General features: G+C 41.0%; 1 protein-coding gene across 2 annotated transcripts; it reads left to right on the forward strand.

Moving 5' to 3' along the window:
* The first annotated feature begins 613 nt into the window (after positions 1–613).
* kcnn2 (potassium calcium-activated channel subfamily N member 2) lies at positions 614–27,635 on the forward strand. 2 transcript variants are annotated; one of them, XM_023269981.3, is made up of 9 exons: positions 614–1,670; positions 2,054–2,149; positions 16,373–16,791; positions 17,080–17,221; positions 17,359–17,469; positions 17,557–17,684; positions 19,413–19,421; positions 22,297–22,366; positions 25,567–27,635. In XM_023269981.3, the coding sequence occupies exons 1-9, from the start codon at positions 861–863 to the stop codon at positions 25,840–25,842; spliced, it is 2,061 nt and encodes a 686-aa protein (XP_023125749.1). In that variant the 5' UTR covers positions 614–860; the 3' UTR covers positions 25,843–27,635. The 2 variants fall into 2 exon arrangements, with proteins under 2 accessions (XP_023125749.1, XP_035803910.1); XM_035948017.2 differs by lacking the exons at positions 19,413–19,421; positions 22,297–22,366 and having other exon boundaries at positions 25,567–25,742.
* Positions 27,636–27,900: the final 265 nt, after the last annotated feature.

Below are 27,900 nucleotides of genomic sequence, written 5' to 3' on the forward strand. Positions count from 1 at the left end.
TACATAACAATAAACCACATGTATCCATTCTAAACTCCCCTACTGTCTTTGTTGTTGCTTCTGGAGACACAACTTTACCGGACTTTAACATGAAAACCCTCAAACGTAACTCCAATAACAGCCCCCTAAGACTGGATTTGCTGCTGCTGCTGCAACGCCGCGACGTGTGGATGATTGGGTTTCAGCCTCTTTTTGCTTTATGCCTCCACAGCCGCTCAGTCTCGGGGGGGCAGTTGGGGCTGTATTTCCTCGGGGTGACATAACTCTTCCACCGCCGTTAATAACACAGCCACCAGCGGCCACATCAATCTGACACCACGGTCACGGAAGGTGCCACGGGCCTGCAACGATCACATGGTCGGAGAGGCGATGAACTGAATGAAATCAGCAGCTTGTAAATCAGAGGTTGGCAGCCAGCTACGTGTGTTTCCTATGAAGTCAATAAATGGGGGAATCAGAGGGGGATTTATGAATAGGCCCGCCTGATGGGGTGGCTGGTGCGTGAAAGAAGGTAAATTACACCTGGCTGAGGTGTATTGATGACAGTAAAAAGAAGAGGGAAATACACCTTCAGAGCACTTTCAAGTGTGAGAGTGCAGGTGGATCTCCAATAATTCAGCAGTTGATCACTATAAAACGAGGCTGGGCTTCACATCCCCTGGTTGCAACCTTTTCATGACGTCGAGCCAGTTGTTTTGGTCCCCTCTGCCCAATCGGAGGCTCCTCTCAACATTCTACCGGAGCCGAAATGGATCTATTCATGCAGCGGCTCCGTCCTCTCGTAAGGACCAGAACGCCCTTTGTCAGGGGCTCCGTGCTGCTACCTGACTGCTGCTGCTGCTTTAAACGGCAGCACTGACATGGAAACCCCATTACAGCTGCAGAACGATTTCTTTCCAGAGCAGCAGCAGCAGCAGCAGCAGCAGCAGCTCCAGCACTGTAAGTACCAGCACTACTGCGGGCGGGAGGATCGGCTCAGCAAGCAGCACGACCAATGCTGCACCTGCAATAACTGCACCTGCGATGCGCGCAAAAGCCTCGTCTTTCGCGGGACGTCGCCGACCACTGTGGGAACTTTAAGGACACCTTCGGAAACGTCTTCGAGGCAAGGTTGCCAGTACAGCGTCTGCGAGTTCACACCCTCTAGTCATGGTAGTTCATCCAGACATCATCATCCTCACCATCAGCAGCAGCAGCAGCAGCAGCAGCATTGTCGCGATCGGCAGCAGCGGGGCAGCCTGGGCAGCAGCCACAAAGACAGTAACTCCTACAATGAAATAGCCATGAGCAGCTGCAGATACAACGGCGGCGTAATGCGGCCGCTGAGCAACTTGAGCTCGTCCCGCAGAAACATACACGAGTTTGATTCCGAGTCCCAGCCTTTGCAGCCCATCTCAGCCGCAGATGCGTCGGACACTTTAGTATCCAAGCCGGAGAATAATTCCACCACCCTGATGCCTTACGCATCGGGAGACGGAGGAGGAGGCTGCGGCCACAGCAGCGGCAAATCGGGGAAAAAGAAGAACCAGAACATTGGGGAGAAGCTGGGGCACAGGAGGGCCTTGTTTGAGAAGAGGAAGCGGCTCAGCGACTATGCTTTAATCTTTGGGATGTTTGGGATCGTTGTTATGGTTATAGAGACTGAACTCTCATGGGGAGCCTATGGAAAGGTGCGTATTTACTCCAAGTCTTATCGTCCCGTTCAGTTAATTTATGTGACTGACGAAGCAAGTCGCTTTTTTCTTTTTTTGTTGCATTAAACAACTTCTGGCAAAAAAAGAGAGAATGGGCCACTTTAAGCAGCACGAGTGTGGGGCTTCGCTGCTCGGTGTCCCATGCAGTCCCAGCGTCCTGCCACATGCAGGCCAAAAGGCCCCACTGCTGTCCAACCATGAAGGGGAACCCCCCATAACACTGGAAAAAACTGCAATGTCAGAATTTGTTGCAGTGCACCTTAACAGGCTGTTTTTCTCCTCTTTACAGCTGATCGTAATGTGATTTTGTGTCTTCATGTTGTGTCTTGTTTGGCTGCTTTTTGCTCTTTTTTTTGCAGGAATCCTTGTATTCATTAGCTCTAAAATGCCTGATAAGCCTTTCTACAATCATTCTCCTGGGGCTGATTATCATTTACCATGCAAGAGAGATACAGGTAAAGACTTTCTCTTGTTCTCGAACTGTTGATTTTAACAAAGGTCACAGTCTGTCATGACAGAAAATGTCTTGTTACTTTTACTTATTGCTTAATTCAGTGCTTTATTGCACTTTTTAAGGTGTAACAAGCTGTTTGTTTTAGCATTTGCAGGTTAATTATTAACAAATGACCTCTCTCAACCCCAAAAATTTGGAGCCATGTAACAACTTTGAGCCCAGAAACACAAAGTATGCTTGTTTCTTCATTCCTCGCTTGGTCACCGTTGATCGTATTTATTCTCACAGCAACACATGAATATGGATTTTTAAAAACAGCTCTAAAGCACCGTTGCCTCCTTCATTCCACGTGACCTCGAATTCCTATTTTAGCTCAAACAAAAGCTCCTTTAATTGTCGGCAGCTGCATATTTACCCCACAGGAAGGCTGTTCAAACCGTCTTTGATCCGCACTCCTCTGACAGTCGCATTGATATCCAAAAACGTTTTTCAGCCCAGATAGCAGCTCTCTGTCTCTTTCTCTCTCTCACGTCAGAATAAAGACACTTCATCCTTAGCTGGCCTAGAAAAGTTTATCAAGGCAATTGTTTGCCTCGGAGTTGATCACCGCAAATCACCGCATATTCACAGTGACAGAAAACATTCGATCAAGGGTGTCAAACATGCGGCCAGCGTACCAAAACCGGGCCTCCAGAGGGTCCAGTCCGGCCCGCAGGACGACTTTATAAAGTGTAAAAATTACAGACAAGACACTGTAACTGCAAATTGTAAAATAATAAAAAATACATATTTAAAATAATTTCTAGACCTTGAGAAGTTGTTTTGATCATAAAATACTATGCTGCTCATGGTTCTTTTGTCATTTTGTGTCTCATTTTTGTAATATTTTGTCTTCTTTTTGTTGTTTTTTGTCAGACTTGTTTTTTGATTCATGTTTTTGTCATTTTGTGTTTCCTTTTTGTCTTGCTTGTGTTGTCTATTTTCTGTCCTTTTGTTTCTCATTTTTGTCATTTTTGTCTTGTTTTTGTTTTGCTTGTGTTGTTTGTCTATTTTTTGTCATTTTGTTTCTCATTTTTGTCAAATTTTTTGTCTCGTTTCTGTCGTTTTGTGTCTTTTTCTTGTCTCGCTTGTCATTTATCCATTTTTTGTCACTTTGTAACTTTTTTATCTAATTTTTTGTCTCCTTTTTGTTTTGTTTCATGTCGTTCATCTCATTTTTTGTTGTTTTGTGTCTCATTTTTATCATTTTGCCTATCATTTTTGTAATATTCGTCCTGCTTTTGTTGCAGTTTGTCTTTTTTTGTCTGACTTTTGTCATTTTGATCATAAAGTAAAATATGATATCATTCACTTCCAGATGCCTATGACTAAATGTTTTGTGCCTTTGTAGAAACACTGTAACCTGTAAGTTGTAATGTGTAAATGATAAACTGAGGCATAAAATTGTTGAAATTGAACTTATTTTTCTTAAGAAATTTCAGGATGTTCACAATGTTTTATAAAAAGATAATTCCTTAAATGTGAACATTTTCAAAGCATACCATTTTGCTCTAAAACAAAGGAAAAATTTGGAGTTGTGGTTATTTATAGGTTATTATGCTGTGATTTTACTGGCCCACTTGAGATCAAATTGTTCTGAATGTGGCCCCTGAACTAAAATGAGTTTGACACCCTGCATTAGATGAATCAGAAAACATCACTGCAGTCTCACTCGCCGCTGCTGCTGCTGCTGCTTCTTCTCTCTAAATGTACGAGTTGATTAGAAGCTCTGTCCTCTAATTCATCAAGTTCCCTTTGGAAGTAACCATCAGCCGTTTCCTGGATCTGACTCGGTGTCACTATTTAAATCCAGTTCAGAGTGTTTATACTTCAGCTTCCACCACACCAGCTGCTCCTTTTCCATCCCTGCCTGAGGGCTTTTTTGTGCCTGTTGTTGCTGCTCTGTCGTTACTTGGTTCCTGCAGACTGACATATGTGCTGTCACACACACACACACACACACACACACACACACACACACGAACACACACACACACACACACAGACACACACACACACACACACACACACACACAGATGAATTCATTCTCAGTCGATCTTGCTAATGACACACACATGCGCACACGGAGCTGCTGAAATGTCGTTTCCTTCTCGTTTTCTCCGTGCTGCTGTCTCTCTCGTGACAAAGTGTTTGGTTGAAAACGTGAGATTCGTCTTCAGATGTGTAAAACTTTTGGGTATAACCAGTCAGATCGGCCACAGACCGGAATTAAACCTTGAAAATCAAAATATCACAGAGATTTAATTTAATCCAGGTCTGAACGGAGGCTTTACTTAAAACCCAAAAAGTATAAAGTTTGACTTAAGATCAATTTTTTTTATCAGCCACTTAGCCTAGTCAAATGCAAATTCAAACCTGGAAGTCATTTTGAGAAAATCCTTTTAAATAGGGGGTTTTCTGTGTGATTTGCATGAAATGTAACTTCAGCTTTAGTATTGCGCTTCCCAGATGAAAAATAAGAGATATTTTCACTTTTCAGTCTCACAATCCTGAATCCTGTAAGTCAAATAATGCAGCTTTAGAAGATTGTTTACTGGGACCGTGTGTAGCACTTATCTTTTCAATAACTTCCATTTGTTTAGTCTATAACATGATGAAATAGTACAAAATGCTCAGCAGAGTTTGCCACAGTTCTATGCGACAATTTTTTGTCTGAACCACCTAAACATGTTCCGTTTACAATGAAACAAGTCAGATAAAAGCAGCAAATCCTCACACTGGAGAAGCTGGAACAAGAGATTAATGATTAAGCAGTTATCAGAATTGTTGTCAGTTAAATTTCTGCTCTTCGATCAATCAGCGGTTTGTCCTCGGCTGCTTGTTAGAATCTTCCTGCCTGAAAAACACTTTGTCTTTCAAACTGTGTTCCCCTTTCATTCTACCGTTAAAAACCTGTGGTCTCCAGACTCAAACCGAGACATCTGGGAGATGTGAATTAAGTAATTTTCTCAGAGGAGCTCCTTCCACAGACAAAGAAGACATCATATGACTGTTTTCAAGGTTGATAAAGCACTTCATATGATGGCTAAATAGGCAATGATGAGTACAAGTGGCATTGGTGAAGGAAGCAATCTGCTATTTAACAGTGTTAATACAAAGGAACTGCATTGAAAATAAGTAAAAGTAAATAAATGTGATTAGGAAAAGTTAAAAATAAGAAGTACAAGTATTGACAGCAGGGGAACGGCCTGTGAAAGTGTTATACTGTATCAGATATATAAAAATTAGGGTTTGTCCAACACTCTAAACCTAAAATGAATCGATTTCTAATTAATTTTCTGAAAACGAATTCATGAATCAGGTAACCTCAAATTTTTTTAAGCTATTGGGTAGTTTAATGTTTTACAGTCACTCCAAAAAAGGATTACTTTCACATAAAAGGTTGTAAAACTATTAGAAGCTTACATTTTGTTTATTCTTGCTCTTTTTTTATTATCCTACATCCATGTCAAGTGTTTTAAACCACATGACAGGACTTTTTATGATTTATTTCTTTTAGATTTACACATTAAAAGAGTAACAAATCTCACATGATTTTCACCCAGGAGACTGGAGTTCAAGTCCTGTGTTGTTTTCAGTCATTGTTTGCTTCTGTTTACGCTACAAAGCTGCTGCTTTAAGTTTAGACACCAAAACTACTTGTTAGATGTGAAGAGAAAGATCATAATTTGGGTTAAAATACACACAGACCACAAAGTTCAAGCTGTTGTTGTTGTCGCAATCTCACAATTTTACAGCCTTTTTTGTGAATTGGAGTAGACCTGTGTTTTGGTTTGACGGGATGAAAGTAGAGGAATAAAAGTGCCATATTTTCCTCTGAAACGTGGAGACTCTAGTAGAATACGAATAATTCAAACATAAACAAAATACAGTACTTGAGTTCAGATACATGACCCTGTAAATCAAAGCTTTTTCACAGAATTTCACCTAAAAAAAAACCCACAAACCTACTGAATCTCCATTTAGCATCACTACATCTACACTCCGTCTGCTCTTTAGCATCATAATATTCCTGGTTTTTGACCCGTCTTCATTTTTAGGGTTCTTCAAAATGTCTTTGCAGTGATGCTGTTTTCTGAAGTGCACTTTTCCGTGTGAGAATATTTTTTTGCTTCTGCAGTGGAATAGATTATGCATGCACATCCATGTGTACTCACAGATGCCTGTCAGATGTGGAGGCATAAGTCAGGATGATGAAATGTTTCCCCACCATTTCCAGCCCCTTAAAACTGATTTACTTGTCAAACTCGGTAAAGACGGCGCCCTCTGATTTTTATAGGGTATGGCAAAGTTTTTTCCTCCTCGGAGTGACTGAAAACTCCAAAGGTCAGGGCAGACAGGATAGAAGTTGGACACCAGCTGTCATTTGAATTGTTTTGGGATACATCTGCTGTGCTGCATTGGCAGTGACGGGTGACCTACTGAGCCAAGTGCATTAACAGAGAGAGGCAGAGCGTTCATGTTGTGCTAAACGTCCTTAGTCTTGTCCCAGAGTCTAAAAGGAGGAATATTATGCTTATTCCTCTTTTGCAGATACCAATGTGGTTCATGAGTCTCTTTATAAATCCTCTTGAAACTGAAGTTCTAGGCCGGATTCATTGTCAGTGAAATCTTTCGTTGTCAGCTGTGGATCCATTCCAGCAGCTTTTAGATTTTTTAGTTTCTGTGGGTTGGGCAGAAACGGAGAGGTGAGGGTTTGTAGCTCTTCGCTAACTTTGATTTGTCATTGTCGGAGTCTGATATGAGCTACCAGCTGGGAGCCTCTTCTCACTCTCACTGCTGAGGTGGCTGATGAGTTCAGTCTTTCCCCAAACAGACAGAAAACTGACATTTTGAAAAGTTTCCTCTTCTCCTCACATCAAAGGGGCTCTTTGCCGAGGGGCGTTTGTGTTAAGGCCATCGCTATTTCGCTTGTACCTTGTGATGACAGTTCTGCTGAGTTTTCTTAAACTAACGCAAAACGCTTTGGGGGCTGTTCTGTCTTTGATGTGCGCTTTTGTGATAAAAGCCAGCGCTGATGTTTCGCAGTGGCACAATGTTACATTTTACAATCTGCAGAAAAGATAAAAAAAAACAACAACGCGTCGTCCAAAAACTGTGCCAGCAAATCCTGCCAGAGCCGAGCTTGGCTGTGCTCGTCGGATCGCCCCTGGGTGCTGCGTATGTGTCAGAGATATGCTGTAGCTGCAGGAGACACTCTGCATTTCTCACGGTGAAATCTGTCCTCCACCTGAGACTCCAGGCTGGAGTCAGATAACCACCACTGGCTGGTGACCTCAGTGTTTTCACTGAACTTACAGACTTTCAAGGGCAGAGATACCCGGCCTCCCAAAGAGCCCAGAAACCTGAAGATTATTTATTGATGGTATTTACTAAATAGTGCTCCGTGTGTGACTTTAAACCCGGAGATGATTTTAGATTATTAATGTGTGTAACTTGGCAGCAGCCACTGCACTTTAAAAAAAAGAAAGAAAGATTTATTTCAGCTTTTACTTTGGCTCCGAGATCTTTTACTCTGCTCAAATAGAAGAATTGCATATGCAAATGCGGAACTTAATCTCAGAAACAAAAACTAAGTGAATCTGCACCAGCTTCAGATTTACTCAGCAAAGTGGCCTCTTAGTGGCTCACTTTGATATCATAAATAAAGCATTGCATTAATGTCTAATTGGACTGAACCTCTCAACCTAATTCACTAATGAGATTGAGCGATTTCATTCTCGGTGACAAGATATATGTTCCCATCTCCACATTACACAGATTAAATATTGAGCTGCACTCCATTAGTTATATTGGGAGTAGTGAAACCAGTAACCAACCCAGCTAACATCGCAGGTGAGCTCCTCTGAGACGCCACGGTGCAGACGAAGGACAGCGAATGATCTCAGGACATATTCAGCTCCACCTGACATGACTAAAGCTCTCCCATGATGAGGAAAGGGCTGTGCACTCTGAGTGATTAGACTGTATTCTGAGTTCATCAGAAAACAAGCTGAACGTCTGAGAGGAACCAGCGATGCCTGGATTTATCCTCAGTTAGAAACAGTGGCCGTATGGGCTGCCTGTGCTCTGAGCTCTGTTGGTACAATGCAGCGGATTAACCTGTGTGCTGTTCTACTTTATTGTCACTGTGAGGAGTTCATTTCTGGACAGCTGAATGCGTTTCAGCCAGTTTTCACCCCTCCAAATGGCTGCTTGAGAGTTATATAATAACTGAAATAATTAAGACAGAAAAGGATTTAGAGGTCAGTTCATCCAATTACAAAAAAACCTACAGTATTTTCTCACTTTCATGTTATTACCAACTTGCCATGACTGAACCCGTGTCTGATTAAACTTATGTGTGATGAAACACTACTATATGGCTCTAAAAAGAGTATAAATGATGCGATGTGATCCCATTCACTGTTGTTTTAACCCTCATGTTGTCCTGGGGGTCAAAATTGAACCGTTTTAAAGTTTGAAAATGTGGAAAAAATATATTTTCACAGTGAAACTTCTGATGTCCACATTTTCAACATTTTTGGGAAATCTTTGAACATTTTTTGGTGGAAAAAAAGAAATGTTAAAAATGTTTCTTAATAACATTCATAAAAAATAAACCAAAATCCAGCGAATTTTGCTGGATTTTGGTTGATTTTTATGTGAATGTTCTTAAAGAAAATATTAGAAGTTTTACTGATATATATGTAATCACTTTGGATATTTTTAGGATTTTTTTGGAATATTTTTACTCATTTTTTGAAAATATTTACAAGAATTTTCTCGCCAAATTTGGGGGATTTTTTTTTTAAAAAAAATAAAACTTTTAAGGGAAACTTGTAAGGAATTATTGAAATTTTCTTCCTGAAGATTTTGCAAATTTTCTGAAATTTGGGGATTTTTTTGCTGAATTTTTAGATTTTTTTCAGACAAGGAAACAATATTTTTTGGTGCTCGTAAATGAGGACAACAGGAGGGTTAAATGCAGCACACCAAGTTTGACTGGTATTCATCCTGTTAGTTATGTAGCATGTTTTTTATTTCCCTTGTGGACAGATTTCAGAGGTTCTTTCAATATTATGATAATTTGGTTAATCTGTATTAATTTGTGCTAGTTGTGTCATGTCTATGGTTGCACAGTTGGGTCAAAATATTATATGATGATGTTTCTGGGTAGAATCTCAGTTCACAATCTGAATCACAATTCTCCCCACTGATTTCGTAGAACTCGTGATCATATCATCAGCTTTGCATATGATCTCAATTTGCCATATGATCTGCTTTTAACAAGAGTTATACTGCTTGTCATGCAGATTTGTTTTTGGATTTGTCCGGTTTATCTATTGGAGGCCTTTGTTTTTCTTCTGAGGGATTTCTAGACTTACAGGGACATTGTTTGTGGAAATAAATCTTGCTATTGCATTACAGTGTGGCACTGTCAGTTGTTTTTCCCACCGTTTAGGAACAAGCTACAATATCTCAAGCACTACTAAACTGATTTCCACAGACATCCATAGCCTTCACAGGATGAATCCTTTGGTGATTCAGTGACTTCTCCTTTAGTGCCATGATAATGTTCACTTTTATGCCATTTTTTGGTTGTTTTTTCCTTTTTTGATGAGCAATAATAACTACAATGATCCCTTAGTTTTTCATTTAACACCGTTATCAGGTCAATGTTTTAACCTATCCATTGCTTTGGTTCATGATCTCCTGTGAAGCTACTGACATTCTCATCAGCCTGAGCTTTACTTTGTGCTAACTGCTCATGTTTCAATGCTAACATGATAAACTGCGATTGTGAACACGACAAACACAGCAGCATGTTGACGTTGTCATTTTGAGCATCAAGCACTCACTGAAATACTTCAAATTCAAAATTTCAACCCTACAGAAAAAAAAAACAAACAAACATGCAAAGAGAGCCCCAAGTCCATCTTCTCCCAACTTTAGAGAAAAGACAAAGTTTGATACGTTCCAGGCCTCTGCTGATTGGTGAAATGCCACGATGTAGTGTGATGTAACGTAGCGTGATCTTCGCTGATTGGCTGGATGAAAACCACCTGACCTCACTGAGAGGCGGGAGCAACGCCATATTTAATGTCTGTGGAAGTTACTAAATATGATCATTTGCCCGATGAAGGCTCAACATGGCGATGTTAGCATTTAGCAGCATTTGGCTTTTATTGTTTAAATGCGACATTTTAACTCTGTGAGCTACTAAAACTAAAATCCTTGTGCATATGCTATGATGCCGCCTGTGTGCAGCAGTTTGGGTGAAGTGACCCTTTAAGCAACAGAACAGCAAACAGATTCAACTCAGCATGTTCATCACGTTCATGTTAGTTTAAAGTGTTTCGCTTTGCTTGTACAGTTTGCATGAGTTTGACATATGTTAAGTTACTTATTTGAGACCCTTTTGACAGCTTATTTCTAGTGGATTAGACGACATCTAAGCTGGACCAGAGTGGACCTACAGTGGACTAAACATGATGTAAACTGGATCAGAGTGGAACTAAACTAGACCTGGACCAGACTCAGAACTAACACAGTAAAACCAAAAGTGTTTTTCGACAGGAGGCGTCGTTAAAGGCGATCAAACAAAACGCGAGCACGGTTTGATCTCAGGTTCTATAAAAGAAAAGTCCAAATTAAACCTGAAGGTGAGCGTGGAGACAGCAGAGCAGTTTGTTCTGAGTTCAACACAAACACTCCTCTCAGCTGATTTACATTCAGAGAGTTTCCACAAATTACTTACAAAGAAAAACTGGTGTATTGGAAAGGAAAGAAATGACAGGAAGCAGTCTAGTTTTGGTGCACTGGATGCCAGCAGATAAACCCAATGTGATAAAAGCTTCATAGGCAGAAGGAACAATAAAACGTTATTATTATAAAACATTAGTGCACCTTCCTGCAATTAAAATCAGATTATTTTGGACTAATTTCTAACGTTGGTAACTCAAAATTTCTTGATTTGTCCAAATGTGATCAAACAAGGAGTCATTATAATAGTTTGGGTAGGAATCATTAAAAACTCACTTTCCAAACGTTCGACTTCTAAGTTGCTTTCAGCCTTTGTCAACACGTTTAACTACCATTCTGATAGATCTAATTTAAAGTTGTTTTATTTGCAGTGTTCAAACTATTTTCCAGCCTCTTCTAGCTATTTTAAAACTCTCCTGGATCGCCAGTCGCCTGCTTTAATTCCTCCCCATCAGTGTCTTCCTCTGCGTCTTGACATCGTTTAAAACACACACAGTTTATTGTTCTTTCCACTGCAGATGTAGTTTCTTCCACCTCTCCATCATAACTGCTGCTTCTGCTGCTAGCATGGAATATTTCATGCTGTGAGCTAAAGGGCCCTTGAGTATTGTATTTCAGGTCATCCATTATCATAATTGCTTTTACTCACCAAGTAGGCTTTCCTTATGCAACCTGCTTTTAAATGTTTAATTACATTGTTTTGAGGTAACAAACTTTGTAACTGCTTTTGACAGGGCCGGTTTGTTGTTTAAAATGTAAAATAAAACGTGGCTTGCGCTGTGTGCAAACAATAGATTTAGCTGCTTTCAGAGGCCTAATTCTGTAAGTAAGAAACCGTAGTGGAGCGGAGTCACAGCTTGTGTTTCCGTGTCTACATTACACTCACTTGGAAAGCCAAACAGGACGAGCTGTGGTTAGAGTTACACACTTCTCTGACAGATGTCAGTTTGTTAAAGGAGCTCGGTGTCACTCATTTGATATGAACAACTGCCCCTGAAAATTTAATTCATGTGGTTTTTTTGTGTTTGCGGGGAGACCCTGATTGTAGCTTTTAAATAAACACAAACGAGGCTTTTGTGGGGCAGTTGTTACCATTTGTTCAGGGGCATTAGTTGTAGCCTGTTGTGTGTTTTTGTCGCGAGGTGCCAGCTTGTTGACAGTTGATATTTCTTGTACAGTAGCTGTTTGACATATAATTGGCTTAGAGGCTGTAATGAGCGGCTCGGTGGAGTTTGTGTGTCGGTGAAGCTGCAGCCTCGGAGCCTTTGAAGCTGTCAAACTGTAGCATGTGGAGCGTTCATGTATGTCTGAGAGAAGAGTGGCGGCGCGAGGCTTTATTGATTTTTCCTGTGTGCTTTCCTTGTCCTTGAGTCGAACACGATGAATGGGGGCTTTCATTCCGATGTGAGAAATATGACTATTTCAGCAATTCCATTTTTATGTAACGTATCGGTGCTAAATTTACAATCTAGGTCACTGATCCCATTAGCCCTTCAGGAGTGGGACAGGTTTTTTTTCTGGTTTTTTTTTTTTTAGAAATTCCAAATTAAACTAAATGGAGAGTAGCTGGCACGTTGCCGAGTCGTGAGGTGTGCCTCCAGTATGAACATTCTATCATGTCATAATGGTAAAGGAGCTGTTTTGACTCTTCCGCTGTGTTTCACACTTAGGCAGCAAAGAGCCTGTGTAAAATTTGTGGAAGGAGCCTCAGTTCTGGCATTAATTTGGACCTTTCCTGTGACACAGAAACATTGCGAAAACCCTTTGCCCCCAATTCATCAGCTCCACCCTAAATTTTAACTTAACAGTTGGGAAAAAAACGACAGTTAAGGTGGTGCTGTTGGCTTGCAGAATGAGTTAAAGCTTAGAAAGGTGGCTGAACAGGTGGACATATCAAAACACATCAAGAGAAAAATGAATACAATTACAGAGCAGATCAAAATGTCAACATAATTGTGAAATAAATACAGTAAATTAGGCCGAAAGTAGTTCAGCTGACTTCATTAATACAGCCGCTCTCTTGGCATCTCCACTGATTTCAGGGTATTAAACATAGAAATCTAATTTAATGCAATCAACACACTTCAAGATTAAGGTTAGAAAGTCATTTTTTTACATTCTCTCTGGAGTCTGCAGGCCAAAGAAGTTACATAAATTCCTGGATATGCAGGGTAGAGTTCAGTGGAGATTTAAAGTGAGGTGTTTAAACTTGTGATTAAATGTTGGTACAGATCCTCTTTTTTTTTTTTTTTTTAAACGTAGGATGAATCTCACATCAGAAGTGGATCTATATGTTGCCAAAGCTACTATCAGCAGTATTCTGTCTGAAAAAGCTCTGAGGCCACTGAGGGGCTTCGGCTTTTTAATATTTCACCTATTAGGAGAAGATGTTGGGTTGCAGCGAGCATACATTATATTACAGTTTAGCAATTACTGCAGGTCAGTGCTGTGAAATCAACCATTGGCAAGTGGAAATTTGTCTTCCCTCCTTAAAAACTATTAAGATTCTACTGTAAACTAGAACACATAGGCATGATTGTTTTTCTGTGCATGTAAAAAAACACTTCTATGATCCATGGCTCATTCAATTAACTCTTTTCATGTATTATTCAATCTTTAAAAAAAAAAAAAACACTAAATCCACTTACAATACAATGCACAACCTTCCCCTTCTCTGACCCCTCTCCTCCCCTGATCATTTTTGTCCCTCCAGTTCTGAGCTGAATGATGAACCGACGTGCACAATCTCCTCTCCAGTTGCGTTAAGCTGTGAGCAAAAACATTGTACCCTACGTGCATATTTCCATTTTAAAGCCTGAGAAGTCACTGGACGGCTCATAATTCATTACTGAGCACATTAGGGAGGTTTCCGACAAAGTGTAATGGTGCAGTTTTTCTTTCTCCTTTAGAAAAGGCGTCTGCCCTCGTGGCAAAAACAGCCGCCAGGAAGCCTCGCTGGCGTTTGCTGACAGCAACGTTTTGTTGAAATATCTACTGCCACTTGTGACGGCTTGTACAGGCAGAGGACCTTGACGTGATTGAGTGGATGGAGCAGGAGCAGCTGTGGAGGAATATCAGCGCCGTGTGTCAGAGAGAGGAATTATTTAACTAATGCAGGGGAAGTTAATGTGCTTTGATAGTGTTTAATCTACAGCCTGTACTGGCAAATATAAAACTGCGTAAAGGGAAAGGAAGACTGAGACAGTCCATCTACAGCCATAAGCATGATCAGGGATCGCTGTGAATGAGCAGGTGATGGCAGTCATGAGCTCTGCCATTAGTTCTGGGCGAATAAACTGTGCAGTGAATCTTCGAGATTTCTGCAGATTGGATTGAAAGTGATGAAAAGGGGAGAGGAGGAGGAGGAGGAGTGACCATGTGAGGAAGCTGCTGTGTATGACAGAGGACAGGGTGGAGAACAGTGATGAGAGGCATTCAGATCCTCACACTCTGAGGTCCCCGGTGGAACGGCCCACCTTCTGGTCGGGGGTAGCCAGGCGATCAGAATCTAATGCTAATGTGGAGGCGGCAGATGTTCTCATCAGTACAATGCTTTGAAGTTGAAAATGCTTACTATACTGCTGATGTAACGCTTGACGTGACACTTTCTGTTGTTGTTCTGGGGCAGAATATAGCCATCAAGAGAAGAAAGAGATACACAAAACAGACCAACCAACAAACTACTTTACATTAAATAACTCAGAAAGCCTTGAAGTCTGGCCAGTCTTTTCTTTTCTTTTCTTTGTTTCCAAACTAAACAATTACGGAATTTGTAAAGACATGATCATAATGAACATAAAAAACATTAGGTTTTTTTATTTTTAATAAAAATATATGCAAGATGTATCCCAGGGAATCCCTCAATTATATATATATATATATATTGACCCCACCTACTGTATACAGTCTTGATGAATTTTCTTTCTTTTTCTAGTTATTTTAGTCTATTGATTGTCAAAAAAATGGTGAAAATGGCCTCATACTATAAATCCTCTGAGCCTAGATGATCCAGTGGTTTTCAAATGTCATGTTTTATCCAAACAAAAGTTAAGAACTCAAAAATATTCCATAGTTCAGTAGTTGCTGGCTATTTTTATGTTGACTGATGTAAAATAATAGTTTCAGCTCTTATTTTTTTTTGTTTTCTTTAGCCGTCTAAATTTCAAGAACTTTGTGGGCATTTTTTTTGAAGGAGAGAGATGTGTGAAATAGACCAGCTGACATCTGACCATTTACTGTATGCACCTATTACACACAGTCTGGATGAATGTGCCATTTTTTTCCTGATCTGTCAACAAAAGTTATAACGTCAGTAGTTTCTGATTATTTTAGTACTGATTGATTAGTAGAATGGTTGTCTCAGCTCTTATTTTTGCACTTTCTTAGCATGTTTTGCTCCAGTCCACATTTTTATTCACTGTGGATTCATTTTTGACTGCAGTATATAGTCCTGTTCCTCTAAGGAAACAAAAACTATGAGAAGAAGTACAAAGAACTCCATTGTTCAGTTTGAGAAATGTATAATGCCATAAGTGATTTAAAAAATAATATCTTTGATTGTTTATTATTATAACATTTAGAAAGAACTTGGAACCAGGTGCCTACAGGTGTTACCAAAAACTGAACAAAACTGGTGGCTTCACATACAATAGATATTTTACTGCTTACACTTTTGATTTGCTTCCATCCTCGCTTCCTATCTGCTCTGTGTAAACACATCCTGCAGTTCAGCTGAAAAGTCCATGAATTTTGCCACGTGACTGTTGGTTGCAGCTGAGTCACTAGTGGCTTTGTAGATGTGCCAAGGAGAGCAGATTTTTTTATTTTTTACAGAATATACTTTGAGTAAATGGTTCACTTTAGAAAAATCCCTAGATGAAACTATTATTTAGTTACATTTTCCACAGCACTATGTCAAGGATTATTAATTTTGGCAATTTCAAAAGACGACAAATCTGCCAATGGAATTTTGGGGTTGAGGGAGTTAGTTTCACTCTAATATTAAAAATCTTGAAACTTAAAGCTTAAAAATGCATGAAGATAGTAACAAATGGTTTCTAAAAGGCAGGACAGACATATTAAATTATATGGGAAATGTATTTAGAAAACAAAGGCGTGATGTTTGATTGTTCCAGCTTTCACCACATACCCTTGTACATATCTGAGGGGCATTTCTGGCCTTGCAAGACTACATGACCCCTGTCATATGACTTATTTGTCATTTTCTCAGGCTACACCTCCAAACATTCTTCTGAGCATAGGTTTTTAACAAATGTGCCGCAATTTAATGGCTCGGGGTGATTTGTGATTTATTCTTTAATGGGTTTAATGATTTCCTGTAGCTTTGCTGTGTCAACATGATGAAAATTTATGCCCTCTTTTACCCTTCATCAGCCTCACTATGCCCTCTCCTTGCAGCTATTTATGGTGGACAACGCAGCTGATGACTGGAGGATAGCCATGACATATGAGCGCATCTTCTTCATCTGCCTGGAGATCCTGGTGTGCGCCATACACCCCATCCCCGGGAACTACACCTTCACCTGGACAGCACGCTTGGCCTACTCCTATGTACCATCCAAGACGGATGCGGATGTGGACATCATCCTGTCCATCCCCATGTTCCTGCGGCTGTACCTCATCGCTCGCGTCATGCTGCTGCACAGCAAGCTGTTCACCGACGCGTCGTCCCGCAGCATCGGTGCACTCAACAAGATTAACTTTAACACACGCTTTGTGATGAAGACCCTCATGACCATCTGTCCCGGCACTGTGCTGCTGGTCTTCACCATCTCGCTATGGATCATCGCTGCATGGACAGTGCGAGCTTGCGAGAGGTGCCTGGATCAGTTTCTCACGCTATGCCGTGCTGCTCAGCATGAAACATAGATAAGGAATAAAAATAGATAGCCTACACACGTCCTAGCTCACTCTGTCTGAACATCGAGATAGAAGGATTTACACATGCTGTAAGGAGAGATTGCAGAATCCTGACAGAGCAGTTGATACTCTCTTGTTCCCTCTGTTTCAAAAATGGGTTTTAGTTGCGAGGAGAAGCTGGAGTGCAGCAGTTTCTGCAGGTGCATGAAGGCGAGTCAATCTATTGCATTTATTATTTATTGCAGGTACCATGACAACCAGGACATAACCAGCAACTTTCTCGGAGCCATGTGGTTGATCTCAATCACGTTTCTTACCATTGGATATGGAGATATGGTCCCGCATACATACTGTGGGAAAGGAGTCTGCCTCCTGACTGGCATTATGGTGAGTATACGGCAGACTGAGAACTATTTCTCCATTTGCGAGAATGTTGTCGACCTCGGCCTTAAAATTAATGTGCAGAAACTGACATGCTGCTGATATTTCTTGACTGAATCAATGAGACTGTAATTCTGTCGCAGGGTGCTGGCTGTACTGCCTTGGTGGTGGCTGTGGTGGCAAAGAAACTGGAGCTAACCAAAGCTGAAAAACATGTCCACAATTTTATGATGGACACCCAGCTAACAAAAAGAGTAAGTGGAAGAAGCAACACACTCACACCACAGACGCTTCACCAGTTCGCAGTCTTGACCAAATGTCTCTTCTTTTTATGACTTCAGGTGAAAAACACAGCTGCGAATGTTCTCAGGGAGACGTGGCTCATCTACAAGAATACCAAACTGGTGAGGAAGATGGACCACGCCAGAGTCAGGAAGCACCAGAGAAAATTTCTCCAAGCCATTCACCAGTAGGTGCCCTGATCTTAACCCTGACTTGTGTGGGTCTGACACCTTTTATCCTGCAGTACTTTCATGTGACTGACCGCTGCAACACAAAGCTGAAATCTGAATTGTTTGACACCTGTAGCAAAAAATTATGTGCTCGCATTATCGAAGGATATTGTTCTTCACTGCCGTGTTTCACCTGACTTGACTAACTTTACAGATGTGCTAATGAGCTGGGCTGTTGATCCTGCATGTAAAATATGCTGGGGAACTAGATTTATGCAAATATTATTCACTGATCCACTCGAGGTTCTTGTAAGGCATTTATAATAAAAGCAGGGAATGAATTGTCATTATGAAAGCGACATATTTTATCTGTGTAAGACTCATTTTACCTTGAAATATTCCGGAGTCACAGAATTCACAGCATATTGATTTCCCTCTCGTTCGCCTTTCGCTGTCACATTGGCTCTTGTGTGTCGGCTGGGCCGCGAGTCAGATGTCAGACTGACCTCAGGGCTGACACATTTGGGTTTCTACTTCTCTAGTGGCTGGTCAGACACTTACTTGTCAGCGAGTCTTTTAGCGGGTCCCCGGGGACCCTCAAAGTGCTACCTAACTCCAAAACAGTATCGATTTTAGCCTCACCTCGCTGTTGTTTTTCTTCAACCTACAGTGCTCACCAGCACACCCACCCTGTGGCGTCTTCCAGTAGCTGGCAATTAGCTCAGAGCTTTATTTAAACAAATGTACAGCTGTGTTATTGATATGTAGCTTTACCTTCAAGGAAAATGTTGGTATGTTTCTTTGCTTTCTGTGGTTTGATTTAAGGATCTCTGTGGTTTCCCCTGCACAACTTTGATTTGCTCATGAATCTTTTGAACTCACATTTATGTTTCAAAGGCATCGGGATGTTTAATTACAAGGTAGGAAAACAAATATGCACAAAATGTCTGCTGTCGCCACCAGGTTTGTGCAGTTTAATAGTGTTTTCTCTTTGTTGGTTCCTCAAGTCATTACACCCTCGCTGTTGTGTTCGGGTGGTTTGCAGCAGAGATGACGATGTCTCATGTCCACCTCCTGTTCTCTAGGACAGCCTAATAATGGAAATGGCTTTGAACTAAAGCTAAATCTATACAGAACCAGATTCGGTGGGAAAAAGTCACGTCCAGCTCTGTGTGCAGGAACAAACTGCTCAGCATGGTGTCGACATCCTGCCGTCACACCTTTGTCTTAGAAAGATTTTGCTTTGTGCATGAGGGCTTTCTCTGGGAGATCTGCCTGTAGCACACGTGCAGAGTTGTGATGCACGACGTCTGGATTGAGATTAATATACAATAAAAGTGTCCTGACAAGTGGAGGGTTGTAAAAAGGCCTACAGGCGTCCTTGGCTTGTCAAGAGGTGCCGGTAAACATCAAATCGCATATCGTCACGCTTGTTCCCTTTGGTAAAAGCTGCAAGATGGCATGAAAAGTTTGCTTGCAAGTCTTCATCAGCCCCCGCAGAGAACGTGAGGTGCAAACTGTTGTTAAATGGGGGCATAGACGCTTTGAGGCACCGTCGACGACACACTGGTTCCAGGAAGAAACACCATAAGAGTCAGGAGAGGCGACATTATAGCGAGGAGGGTTACATATTTGAGCAAAAACAGATTTTTGCCATCTGAATATGTTTATCTGATGTTGTAATAATTCATTTGTCTACTTCATGTTTCCTTTTTTTTCCTGTTTGTGTCGACACAATGCAATAGAGCTCGAAAGTAAGTCTTCGCCTCACACGTAGATACAGACCTGTTGTGTGCATGCTAACGAGAGCTTGTCCTTGAACCCAATAATGTTACTAAAAAAAAATAACACTCCCTCATTTGATAAGTGAAATTCATGCCTCAGAAACGTTTCATTTCACACGTCACAATCACGATGCTGCTAGATTATTTTGCTACGAAGGTTTGCAGAGTAGCAAAACACACTTTAGCCTCACACTGTTTCATTCAAACAGCTTTTTAGGTCTTATTGTTGAATGGACACATGCTCCACATTTATACACACTCACGGATGCATATTAAGTGAATTTCAATTATCAGTGATGGAGGGTGTTTTTCTTTCCATTTCTGCATGGATGTGATGAGACTTTGATCTTTAATCAGAAAGCCACTGATTAAACTCCAATCAACTGTGTTTTCACGTACCGAAGGATGACGACTAGAGCTCTACAGGAGACAGATCTGCAGTAGCACAAGTATATGATTTTACATCCCTCAAAAGTCATGTTACGCAACTGAGCTGTCGTGCTCATACAGATCAGGGCTCAGGGTCATCTTTCGGCGAGTGGAACCATTGTTACGCCTGTTACGACATTTGCAGCCACATTTCCTCCATTTCCCCGTTGGATGACACGGTAGCGGACCCAGTGTTATCACGGCTGGTAAACAAAATAACAAGCACATGCAGCTGTCATGTGAGAAATAATTAAGGCGAGGGAGCAGCAGATGCACTTCAGGTCATTTGATGGTTGCAATTCACCACACCATAGGCATGATGTCGCACACATGCAGCCAAATGTGTAGCAGAGTGTTTAAAGCTGCACCAGCTGTGAATTCAAGTGTCTCAATACTGTCAGACCGACTCCCCTCCTCTGGGAAAACGCTGTCCCTTGCCATCCACAAGGTTGAAGCAGGGAATCATAGCAAGAAGCAAGTGCTTGTTAGCTGGGAGATCAGTGAATTGGAGAAACAAGAAAGTGACCTGAGAGGAAGGTCAGGGTAAAGCCTCCGAGCAATCCCGTTTGTGCCGGGGAGAGGCTGCAAACTGTGAGCGACACCGTGAAGCTGTCAGCAGGGACGAGGAGGGAAAGGGAAAAAAAAAGAAAAACGTCAGACTGCAGAATGTTCACCCTGTCCATTACACTGAGGGGGAAAATTTGCATTTCTTTCCACAATGAGGTAGACGGAGGTCATTACAAAGAAAGCAAGTTGGGAGGGTGAAAAATAAGGAGCAGCACTAACTGAGATTGCCTTAACAGATTTAGTGGGGTATTGAAAATCTTAGCGTAGCTCTTTTCCTCCCTGATGAATAGCAAGCAGATTTAGAGTGCTCATTCAAAAGGAGAGCTGCCCATGACGAGTGATTGACTGAGGAAAAGAGACACAGAAAATAAAGGAGGCTGCCTCGTCCTGACCTCCAGCTGCTCCGTGCTTCGACCTCATCTGACAGCTATTGGTCATCCAACTGTGAAATGCATAATTCTAACAGGTCTTACATCAACTGCATTTAACATCGAACTATCTACTATCTTTCATAATGTCAGAGAGGCTACCTCCTTCTTTTGTTTGTTTCATTTAACCACCTGAACAATAAAAGTGCTATTTTTTGCAACACAGTACTTAGAGTCTGCTCTGTATGAAGCATCTCAAGCCTCAGTTGTTAGGACATCTTCCCCTTCTGCCTGTAGTTTTCCTTTAGTGACTCTTGTGGCACCCTCTGTTGGTCTAACCCGTCATCTTCGCTCCACATTTGCCTGTCTTCAGGAAGCAGAAAAATGAACCTGCGTTGCATGAGAATGGATGTATCTCAACTAATTAGCAGACTCCCCGAAGGCCTCCTTAAATCCCCATCTTGATGTTCATGAACTTGTGCATCTGATTGACACACAACCTAATCATCACCTTAAGTTATTTATAGAGATTATTACTATGATTATCTCCAAAAATCTAGTGGAAACCTGCCATCATGATGCTTACCAGTGTAAATCAGGGGGAGAAGTCTTTAATATCTTGAAACCACGTGAGGTTGACACCCTACAATACTGCACAGTTGCTGTTTTTTCGCCCCCTGAGAAGATCATTAAAAACAGGCTTTAGAAGCCTAATTAAACAGATGTGAATTATTTAAGCATGTTGTATGAAGTAGGTGAGGTATTCTTTCAGACTCTGCAAGAAGGATTTCTGATGACAATAAAGGACCGTATTTGCAGGTTATTTCAACTCACAAGCTGGAAAATTTAGACCTTTTGAGCCATTTTTCTATTTATGACAGAAGATTAATAGGATTCCTTTAAATTATAAGGATATTTTTTATGTTTCAATTGAAAAATCTCTAAAGAGAAACCAGAACGCTGCTATCTAAACGTTAAACATTAGCCTCTGTGTTAATATAAAACAGATATCTTTGTCTTTTTGAGTGACTAAATAATTTATAAGTTGGTTTAAGCCGACGGAACCTTTAAAGAAACAGCCGTGGGCCTTTTTTTTTTTTTTTTTGCTGTTTCAAAATCTCAAATGTCAAGTAGATATAAGGCTCGATAAAGGCTGTTTGCACTGCATAGGTGCTCTGGTGTGAGTATTTAGTGTGGTGGTGTGTCTTGGTTGAGTAGGACGCAGAGCTGATCTCATTCCCCTCCGTGGCAGCTCTTCCTCCCTCTGTGGCCTCCTTATCCACTTGCATGCAGCTCAACCAAACAGACTGACCCCTGCAATCCCTGCATTCTCTACACACGTCCTGTGCATGTCCTGGGAGTGTTTCTCCATGTGTATGCCTTGTGTGTGCACAAATTTTAAAAGAAATTAAAAAAAAAAAAAAAAGAAACGATCGACTGATAGCGTTAATTTATTGGGTTCTGAATGGTCTTGTGTTCAGATTGAGAAGTGTTAAAATGGAGCAACGCAAGCTGAATGACCAAGCAAACTCACTAGTGGACCTTGCTAAGGTAAGCTAGACCAACAGTCTCCTGCTGCACCAGGTTTCTCTCCTCTGTGTGACTCAATTCAATGCATGCTAGTTTCACTCGCTCAGTTAGTTGTGTTTCCTCATATAACCAAAGTCTACAGGTGTCAAATAAACAGACAGGCTTTACATCTGGGTGATGATTCAGGTTGACTCACTCACCTGGGAGTGTTTTGGTGTGAAATATTAACTTCTCTTCATTTTACTGTGTGAAGGACATCCTCCTCCTCCTCTTGAAAATAACTGAATGAGAGCAGCAAGAGCCTCTCGTATGCAAAAACCCCCAGTCCAGTTTTTCACGTTACGTATTCTCTGATGTTTGTCTCCAGATGCACTAAACAGAAGTCGACAAACCTTAGGGAAAGACCAGGCAGTGCGCCAGCCTGACACAGCAGAAACAGTAACCTGGGAAGGGAGACACACTGTGATCTGATGATTCAGCCAGAAAATGAAGGCAGAGAAAAAGAGGAGAGAAAGGCAGAGCACTCTGACATTCAAAAGTACACCACAGTCAAACTGGATTCAGGCCAGCGTGTCGTGAAAGGTATTAGTTAATATTGCCTGATCGCCTCGTGCTGTAAAACAGCAGCAGGAGTTGGGATATGACAGTGCATGAGGTGGCGTCTGGCCGCTCAGCTGGATGAGTAATTGTTGCTGTAGGAGCCTGTATCCAGAAGAGGGCAGTGTAGCTTCAGTCTTTTCACGCTCTCAGTGGAAAGATGGAGCTAAATAGAGCTGAACATATCTTTGGAAGATGCATCACCACTGCAGTGCTCTGTGAAATTCCTCAGATCACAATGTATCCCCTTAATTCATTATCTCCTCCACAGTCTCTTGTAGACTCTTTTTTTTCCCATTCAGCGTGACGTCAGTGATGCAGTATTTGTTGAATGTCGTTTCCTCCCACAGCATTTTTGTCACGTTTGCCGTTTAGGCTGAATTACATATCTACAAATTGCAAAAAAAAAAAAAAATTCCTCTCTCAAGCTGCTGTTTGAAACAATCTCTGCTCCTTTCCCATTATCTGCTCCACAAATGGCTTCATAGTGTCAGTTTGTGGTTTTTATTTTACAGTTGAAGTGGATCTATAATAACCACCTGTGTTCTTGCTCTCGCTTCCATATTTATTGCATTTGTTCCCTTGTGAAGCCGCTTTTCCTGCTCTCTAGCATCACTATTTAATATGCTCTTGTTTCACTTCATGATTTGCAGATGCAGACGTTGGTTAGTTTAGCTCTACATGTAGAAATCACTTTCTTTTCTAGAAGATCTGTGTAAGATGATAAATCCATACACTCAAGTCGTGTATGTTTATTGAACTGCATACAAAATCCATTGAAAAATCTTCACATAAGCAACAAAGGGGGAGCTTATGTGAGTAGCAGAACACAGTGGAAATCTCATTTCTACTTGAGCAGCCTCGCTAAGCGGTGTCAGTGCTTCTTTAGTCCTCGCTGATTCACATAAACAGCCTATCCCCATCATTCCCGCCTCAAATCAGAAGAGCACAAGGTAAGTGATGGAGGACATCACCTCTAGGCTGCCAGGGATTATTAGAGCCTACGCTGAATAATACCTCAGAAGCCGCCCTCTAGCACCATCACTCCCACTCCTCATCCCAATGTGACACGGATTTCTCAGACTGCTGTTGACTGTTTTGGAAGACTGAACCTCGGGGGTTTTAGAAAACAGCAGCTACAGTATATTTTTAAAGACTGCTAACAGATGGCTGATGCATCAAAAGAGCAGAAAGCGTCATGCAAGGTCAGCAGACACCTTTCCTGTCTCCTCAAGGTCACAGACTAATGTACTCAGGTCTGCACGGAAACATCAAGTCCTGTAAACTGTCCGTATAAAAGCTGCCCTCTGATAGGAAACATGCCGGTTCTCAAGGTAGAAACTCAGTTGCATAAAAAACAACTATTTTTCTGACAGATTGTGGAAGTTACTTCGCTGCATTTGAAGTTTTTGCCAACAAAATAGATAATAGAGTCCACAAAAGTACAGAAATAAAAGCATTAACTGTCATGTCGCCTGAATTTTCATGCTGAAAACTGATTATTTTTATTTATCAGTAATCAAAACTGCCATTTTATGCTGCTGATGCTGAAACTAAAGGATGGATTCACATTTTTTCAACTGTGTCTTTAAACAATACTCACATGCCAGCACTAAAAAAAAGTTTGTCCTTGCTCTGATTGTTTCGTGTGTTTATATAGGCCAAACAGAAATTCCACTTTAAAGCTATTTCAGTGAGTGCAGTTGCTTCTAATTTGTGCCACTGTCCCGCTACCTTTACTTAGCAGGCAAACACTCCACTGTAGCTCAAAGAGGGGAGTTTGTACTAAAACAGATCAGAAGCTGTGCTTAAATTATATTTTCCTGATATTTAAATGCATTAATACACAGTTTAAAAGAGTATTTTTAAACTAAAATCACTGAAAGCACAGCTAGAATTTGAGTATTGCTTTAAAACCCCTCCACACGCATTGACTAGCATCCCAAAAACACACCTTTGTGCATCAAACTTACATATTTAGAAGTTTTTTAGGATTTATAAAGTGTCCGCCTCTATTTCCACCAATCCATCCACTACCAGCTACAGCTCAAGCACACCAGCTCACCTTTGACTCTGCTTAAACACTGTAGAATTGCTCTATGCTACACAATGGAAGTCCCACCTTGCAAGCTGGCAGGATATGTACCTCTGAATCTGTGTTTTTGTCGCTGGTACACCGCAGTTTGAAGGTGGAAATGCTCAGTCGTGGCACTGACTGCTTATTTTACTCATGATATGTTTTCCAGCATCTACAAAAAAAAAACACCAAATGAAGATGTCAACAAGGAAAAAAAACGGAATTTTCATCAGAAGCGGTCTTTAAGATAGACTTGAAACATGTAAACATATTATTTACTGGTTTGTTTTGCTTGTTAGACATGTTTTATTGTTTTAAATCAGTCTGAACTTAACGTATTGAGAAAGTCAGTTGTATTTCTTGTATTTCCTCTCCTTTTCAGAATGAACTCTCTGCATTTTCAACTGCACATTGTACTGAAGTGTTTGTTGTTGTTTTTTTTAATCTGCAATCGTGTTTTTATCCAGTGTTTTCAGGTCATCCATCAAAAGTAACGTCAGTTTGGAAAAAAGATGGCATTAAGTGTGTTTCCTCTCTCCTGTTCCAGACTCAGAACATCATGTATGACATGATATCGGACTTGAATGAGCGAGGAGAGGACATGGAGAAGAGGATTGCCCTGCTGGAGACAAAGCTGGAGACTCTACTGAGTAACTTGCAAGCTCTGCCTGGACTCATCAGCCAGGTGATCAGCCAGCAGCACAGGGACTTCCTGGAGGTGCAGCTCCAGCCTTATGACAAACACAGCCCTGAACGCTCACAGTCAGTGTCCCGACGGAGGTCGTCCTCCACAGCACCGCCCACCTCCTCCGAGAGCAGCTAGAGTCCAAGGGGAATGCCTCCACTGAAGACTTTTGCCATCATATGGCCAAGTTGCATTTATCGTAAAGCCTTATGGTTTCAATAAGTATTATCCAAATTCTGATGACAGAATCCAAAACACTGGGGACAATGCATTTTAATGGATAACTTCATGCTGTTATTTGTTTTTTATTACCTCAAAAGATGTTGTTATCCTTGCTCTGGTGACATGACCACAAATAATGGCGCTTCCCTCAGTAAAAACTAAAAGGCCTATCGATGGGGCTGTGATAAGAACTCTACTCCATCTCTATGCAGAGGTAGCCAGTTTTAGGTGGCAAGGTTACCAAGTGTGAAACTATTGCACTAAAATAGTGCTTCTCACAGACTTTCTGCTTCTGCTGGCTTGATTCAGTTGCCGTGTTCCTCGACGCAAACTGAGGAACCACTGAGAAATCAGTCAGGGAGCATGTCAGTGATATTGAGGAGAAGTGCTGTGTTTTCTGGACTGGAGTGAACCGACAGCAGAAGGCAGATGAAAATCGCTCCTACACACTGTCACTCAGAGATAACTTAAAAAGCTTGAAATGAGGAAAAAAAGCATATATCTTTTAGGTTAGAGACAGCATCAACTATAGCGGTTTTCTTTTGCAGAGTGCCCCTGTAGAATGACTATTTTTGGGGCGACGTTGCAAATAATTTAATCCTCTAGTCAAAATGAATGCATCGAAATCTGTACTTGCACTTACTTTTTAATCAATGCACTTCAATGCTGACTGACATATGATATAGAGATGCATTGCTCATTAAAAAGAAGAACATTTGAGATGTTTGGGCATGGGTTATTACTGTCAATTCTCAAGTTGTGGCTAGTGTTGATGAATCAAGTCAAAGCCCCTTTTCTGTTTCTCACAAAGATGCATTCACATGGACCTCTAGAGGTCTGTAGGAATGTACTGGTGGTCATAAATTCAGTAACTCTCCCCCTGTCTTGCTGTGTCTCACCTCCTGTCCTTCTTTCCTGTGCTATTTATGCTTGCTGTCATCCCAGCTGGGCAACAACAAAATGCTGAAAAACAACCGTAAACCGTATCTACCTTTTAAAAAGAAAATGCCTATTTTTATATATTTTGATGAGGACAAGCACACCTCTTACAACTAAACAAACAACGAGGATCTACGAGGCGGCAGATTCAGCATATCTAGCACACGGTTTGAGATATATCGGACTGGCGTTAAGACACATTAAGTTGTCTGTGAGGTTCTTTCCTGAACTGATTTAAAAACTGCATTATTCTTCCAACTGCATTTATTTTTTTTCTACAGCAAATGCTTCAGATGACACTGTTGGCTGAGCTGGAAGAGCAGAACTGGTAAATCCACCCACAGTGGCCAGTTATTCATTAGATTCTGACGTTTTAATGCCCAAAATTAAACTAGAATAATTTGATTTGATTCAAATGGCCTCCTCGGCCATTCAAACTCTTTATTTCTAGATAAACTGTGAAAAGCCCTTGAAGTGGCCGATATACCATCTAGACATTAATATTCAGCATATGGCTGTGGTTGTTAATGCAACTTTTCGAGGTGCACAGAGCATAGCATGGGTCAGAGGAGATCTGGTGGTCACTCATCCAATCAGCAGCACTGGTCTCGTTCAACCAGCTCACCCACAAAAACCAATAAATCAATCAGAAGGTCAACAAAACAACAGATGTTCAGTCCACAAACTTTAGCAGCATAGAAACCAATGAGAGATTATACTGTATGCGACTTAAACGATAAACAATTAAACAATAAAAATACACAATTTAACCAGCCTGAGTCTGTTTTTTCATTATCTGAAGATTTGTATGAAATGGGACATATTAAAAGGTGAGTTTATGTACATGTGCATTAACAAGTAACATAATTACATCACTGTGACTGCATATGTCATGGTCCACATCATGTTTCATTAAATCTGGCATGGCAGCCTTTCTTATTTTCCTGCTGATCAACCAATAGGTTTTCATGACGTGTATATTCAGGGTAAATTGTGCCCTCGATGCTAACTTGCAGGCATGATGAAGTAGACTGT

The sequence above is a fragment of the Amphiprion ocellaris genome, chromosome 17 (genome assembly GCF_022539595.1).
Source record: "Amphiprion ocellaris isolate individual 3 ecotype Okinawa chromosome 17, ASM2253959v1, whole genome shotgun sequence".
In the NCBI taxonomy this organism is placed as follows: domain Eukaryota; kingdom Metazoa; phylum Chordata; class Actinopteri; family Pomacentridae; genus Amphiprion; species Amphiprion ocellaris.

Coding starts and splice junctions, on each gene's coding strand:
- kcnn2 (XM_023269981.3), top strand. CDS start 861: ATGGAAACCCCATTACAGCTGCAGAACGATTTCTTTCCAGAGCAGCAG. Junction 1,671..2,053: donor CATGGGGAGCCTATGGAAAG/GTGCGTATTTAC, acceptor TTTTTTTTGCAG/GAATCCTTGTATTCATTAGC. Junction 22,367..25,566: donor CACTAGTGGACCTTGCTAAG/GTAAGCTAGACC, acceptor CTCCTGTTCCAG/ACTCAGAACATCATGTATGA.